The sequence below is a fragment of the Pteropus vampyrus genome, unplaced genomic scaffold (assembly GCF_000151845.1).
Source record: "Pteropus vampyrus isolate Shadow unplaced genomic scaffold, Pvam_2.0 Scaffold104, whole genome shotgun sequence".
Lineage (NCBI taxonomy): Eukaryota > Metazoa > Chordata > Mammalia > Chiroptera > Pteropodidae > Pteropus > Pteropus vampyrus.
The window spans coordinates 274,213-278,601 of NW_011888885.1; the positions used below are offsets into that span (position 1 = coordinate 274,213).

At 44.5% G+C, this 4,389-nt stretch overlaps 1 protein-coding gene across 1 annotated transcript in view; it reads right to left on the minus strand.

Moving 5' to 3' along the window:
- Nucleotides 1-999: 999 nt before the first annotated feature.
- Nucleotides 1,000-4,389, minus strand: part of SCPEP1 (serine carboxypeptidase 1) — a 29,841-nt gene continuing 26,451 nt past the window's right edge. Inside the window, exon 13 of the mRNA XM_011364997.2 lies at nt 1,000-1,578. Within this exon, the coding sequence (XP_011363299.1) occupies nt 1,516-1,578 (63 nt within the window). The 3' untranslated portion in view covers nt 1,000-1,515. The remainder of the gene's footprint in view (nt 1,579-4,389) is intronic.

A 4,389-nucleotide genomic window follows, 5' to 3' on the forward strand; every position in this document is an offset into this window, starting at 1 on the left:
AAGATCCATCCATGTTGCCGCAAGAGGCAGCATTTCATCCTTTCTTATGGCTGAGTAGTATTCTATTGTATATACGCACCACACCTTCTTTATCTAATCATTTATTTATGGACACTTTGGTTGTTTCCATATCTGGGCCACTGTGAATAATGCTGCAATGAACATCGGGGTGCATATATCTTTATGAATAAATGTTTTCACATTTGGTGGGGTAGATACCCAGAAGAGGGATTGCTGGGTCATATGGTAATTCTATTCTTAATTTTTTGAGGAACCTCTGCACCGTTTTCCATAGTGGCTGTAGCAATTTACATTCCCACCAGCAGTGTATGAGGGTTCCTTTTCCCCCACAACCTCTCCAACACTTGTTATTACTTGTCCTGCTGATGAGAGCCATTCTAACAGGTGTGAGGTGGTATCTCTTTGTGGTTTTGACATGCATTTCCCTAATAGCTAGTGAAGTTGAGTGTCTTTTCATATGTCTGTTGGCTGTTTGGATATCTTCTTGAGAGAAGTGTCTGCTCAGGTCCTCTGCCCATTCTTTAATTGGATTGTTTTGTCGTTGTTATTGTTGTTGAGTTCTATGAGTTCTTTGTATATTTTGGAGATTAGTCCCTTATCAGAAGTGTTGCTTGCAAATATCTTCTCCCAACCAGTTGGTTGCCTCTTTGTCTTGTTGGTGGTTTCTTTTGCTGTGCAGAAGCTTTTCTTTAGTTTGATATAGTCCCATTCATTTATTCTTGCTTTTACTTTCCTTGCCTTTGAGGTTGAATTCATAAAATCTTCCCTAAATCCAAGGTCCATGAGTTTAGTACCTGTGTTTTCTTCTATGCAATTTATTGTTTCAGGTCTCAAATTTAGGTCTTTGATCCAGTTTAAGTTAATTTTGTTGTATGGTGATAGCAGTCTAGTTTCATTCTTTTGCATGTGGCTTTCCAATTTTCCCAGATTTGGTACATAAATTATAGTATATCCATAAAATGGAATTCCCAGCAGCCATTAAAAATGTTATAGAAGAACATTTATTGACATAAAAAGGTGTTTCGGACATACTGATATGTAAACAAAGAAGGCAGTAAAATAATAGTAATGATTCCATTTTTGCAAAAAATATATATGTATATATAGCAAAAAACGATTGTCAAAGATGTACACTAGATAGCAGTGCATATTCCCGAGAAGTATATGTGTGTTTATTTTGTTCTTTGTTTGTATCTTTTTTCTATAAATCACATAATTTACTTTTGAAATAAAAAAACTTAGCATAGTTCAATACCTTCATTTTGATTAAACAAACCCATTTAAAAAAATCTTAGATTTTTTTTTCAGAAGCAGAAATAATTTCCAAGTTGTCACAGAAGCAGTGAGTTTGTTCTCTGCGGCAGCTAGCAGGAACCTTCAAGACCACAGCCCAAGTCAGATTCAAGGGGAGAATGGTACTTCCTATAGCTTCAGGGTGTTCGCTTCAGCTTCTGTGCCCTGAGGCCAAGTGGCTCACCTCCAGCCCAGTCCATCCTATTCTTGCTGAGTCACCAGTCGCATCATCTTCAGAGCTATGTCCCCTTGGTCAGAAGGAACCTAGAACCAAGCAATATCCGAGTTAGTGCTCTTGCCTGTTCCTGGGGCTGGGTTCAGGGGTGACGTCCTGAAACCTCACTCCCAGAAGAGTGCCTGCTCTGTGACATCAGCCTGGGAGCACAGCTGCACCGGGGTGCAGCCCTTAAAGAGAGGGTCGTTTTTGTGAAATGACCACCGTGAGGGACAAAAGCTCTTCTGTTGAGTGGCAGGGGACTGGAGAAGTTGGGGTTTAGGAAAGAACCTTCTCCATTTGGGGCTGATCTGTTGATTTCTTTATAAGGGTTATGCCTATTATGGTACTAGGACCCAGCCTATTCAAGGAAGAGGGAAAATTCTAAATACTTTACAGGATTCTCTGCTTAGGAGACCCCAATACTGAGAATGGCAGAGAAAGACAGCCAGACAGGGAACCTAACAAAAAAGCTGTAAACAAATACAAACAAACAAACAAGGCCCTTTGTTTGGATGGCATCCCCATTTTTGTATTGTTATTCAACTTTGTTTTGTTTTTAAGTTTTTGAATAATTCCTGTAAAAATTCTCCTTCCCACCACCATTAAAAGGGGAAGGGGCAGAAGCCCTAGTTTCTACTCTAAGAAGACTAGGGAGAGAGCAAATGGCTCCAGGTTCTGAAATTCCATGGCTCCACAATTCTCTACGGCACACGACTGTCCCTGACCGTCCTGCCAAGCAAGGCATGGTGGGTGGGGTTTACCAAAATGACATTTAATCAACCAAAAGGGAAGTGGTTGGGGGATGATTTAATAACAGTCTCCAAGAGCTATTTTAAGCCTGCCCCCAACTGATCTTTTGTTCTTTCTGTAACAAACCAAGAGGAAATGGGCTGCAAGCAAGTGGGCGGATGGTTAGCTCCTTTCTCCTTCTCCTCCTACCTGTCTCTGCAGGGACCACGCTCTACTAATAAATAGCATCGTGTTCTAAGATACAATGTGCTCAATGCTGAAGGTACTCAGATACTCAGAGCCATGACAAAGTGCCCTTGTAACCCCGCGTCTTGCTGCCTTGTTCATTTTCTGTTCAGATCAAGTTTCTGAAAAGGTTGGGCTACGACTTCCTTCTGGTTTCTTAAAGGAAGTTGTCTCTTCTCCCTCACTGCTTCATTCATTTGCCCCAACCTTTCCATGTTGGCTTTTGAGCCTGCCATTCACTGAAAATGCTTGCCACATTACCGACAATATCAGTGCACCCAAGTCATTGCTTACACTTCAGTCCTTCACCTGAGTTGTCAGCAGCATTTGTCATCACTGGCTCCTTTCTGCTTTGGGGATGCCACATGTCCCTGGTCTCCTTCCTACTTTTCTGGCCACTTCTTTCTCATGTGTCATTTGTGGGTGCTTCTTTTGTCTCGTATCTCTTAAATACCGGTGTACCCTGACTGGCCTTTTCCACATTTGACTCCCAAATCTCTGTCTCTCAAGGACAAACATTTGACTCCAGATTCACATATATGCATATATTCAGTTGCCTTAAGGACATCCCACCTGGCTTTTCTATGGGTAAACAGTTACCAAGTCCTGCCAATTCTCCCTTCTGACAACTTATCAAATTCCTGCACTTCTCTCCCTTCTGGGTTGCCATAAAAGCCTCTCAGACGGGCTCTCTGCCCCACTTTTGTCCCATGCCCTCTGCTTCTAGAATGTCATTTCTCATACAAATCTAGCAATTTCACTCCTTTGCTTAAAACCTCTCAACGGTACCCCATTGTTTTCAGGATAGGCCTAAGGTCCTTAAGGTGCTGTGCAAAGTCTCCCTCCCTGGCCTCGTCTTTCCCTGGGGTCCTTCCCGAGGCCTCAGTTGTCTAAAGACCCCTCTGGACCTGCACATGCTGCTGTCCTTGCTTGCACACCCATCCCTCTTTATCTAGTTAACTCCTGCCCATCGTCGAGGGGCCGGTCTTCCAGACCCCCAGGCCTGGGTCCGGCCCCCTTCCCTGGGCCAACCCCTACCTTAGCATTTCTCATTCCACATCATTAGAGTCTCTTTGCCTGTCTGCCTTGCTGGCCTGTGAGCACCCTGAGGACAGAAGCGGTGCACCATCCACCTGTGAACTTCCAGTACCTGGCACGGGGACGAGCAGTCACAAGACACTCAAAAGTTTGTTCAACGAATAAAGGAAAGCACAGGGAAACTTCGGCTTTTCTTAAAGCTTTCGGTGTCTTCGCTTCTGGGACATTTTTAAGAACAAACTAAGGGTCAGAGATTTAAGAATATGTTGTCTGTGGTCAGATACTTAATAAATACTATGAGACCAAGTCTACCGGATACCTCAGCTCTCTGTCCTCTGTATCAGGATTTTTCAACCTTGACACCACTGACATTTGGGGCTGTACAGTTCTTTGTTGTGGGGGCTGTCCTGTACAGAGGGATGTCCAGCAGGGTTCCTGGCCTCTACCCACTAGATACCAGTTGTACCCTCCTCTAAAATGTGACAACCAAAAATGTCTCCAGACATTGCCAAAGCACCCCGGGGGCAAAACTGACCCATTGGAAACCACTAATGCCCTTGAGGAGCAGCTTGTGGGAAGGGGACTCCCCCCCACAAATCTCTCAACACATCCTCAGCCATCCGAGTCAACACACTATGTGCTTGCTGTGCCTACAGAGCTTGAAGACCAGACTCCGAGGCCCACATTCCAGCCAGATGGCTGTCCCTCAGCCCCTTCTCTACAGAGATTCTGCCCTGGGCACACTGGAGCCAAGGGGGGAGGGCAGGCCAGAGGGCACCTTAATGCCCCTCTCAACTGATGCCGCACAGGAAACCACAATCCTGTGAAGAAGAGTGACCCAGTGT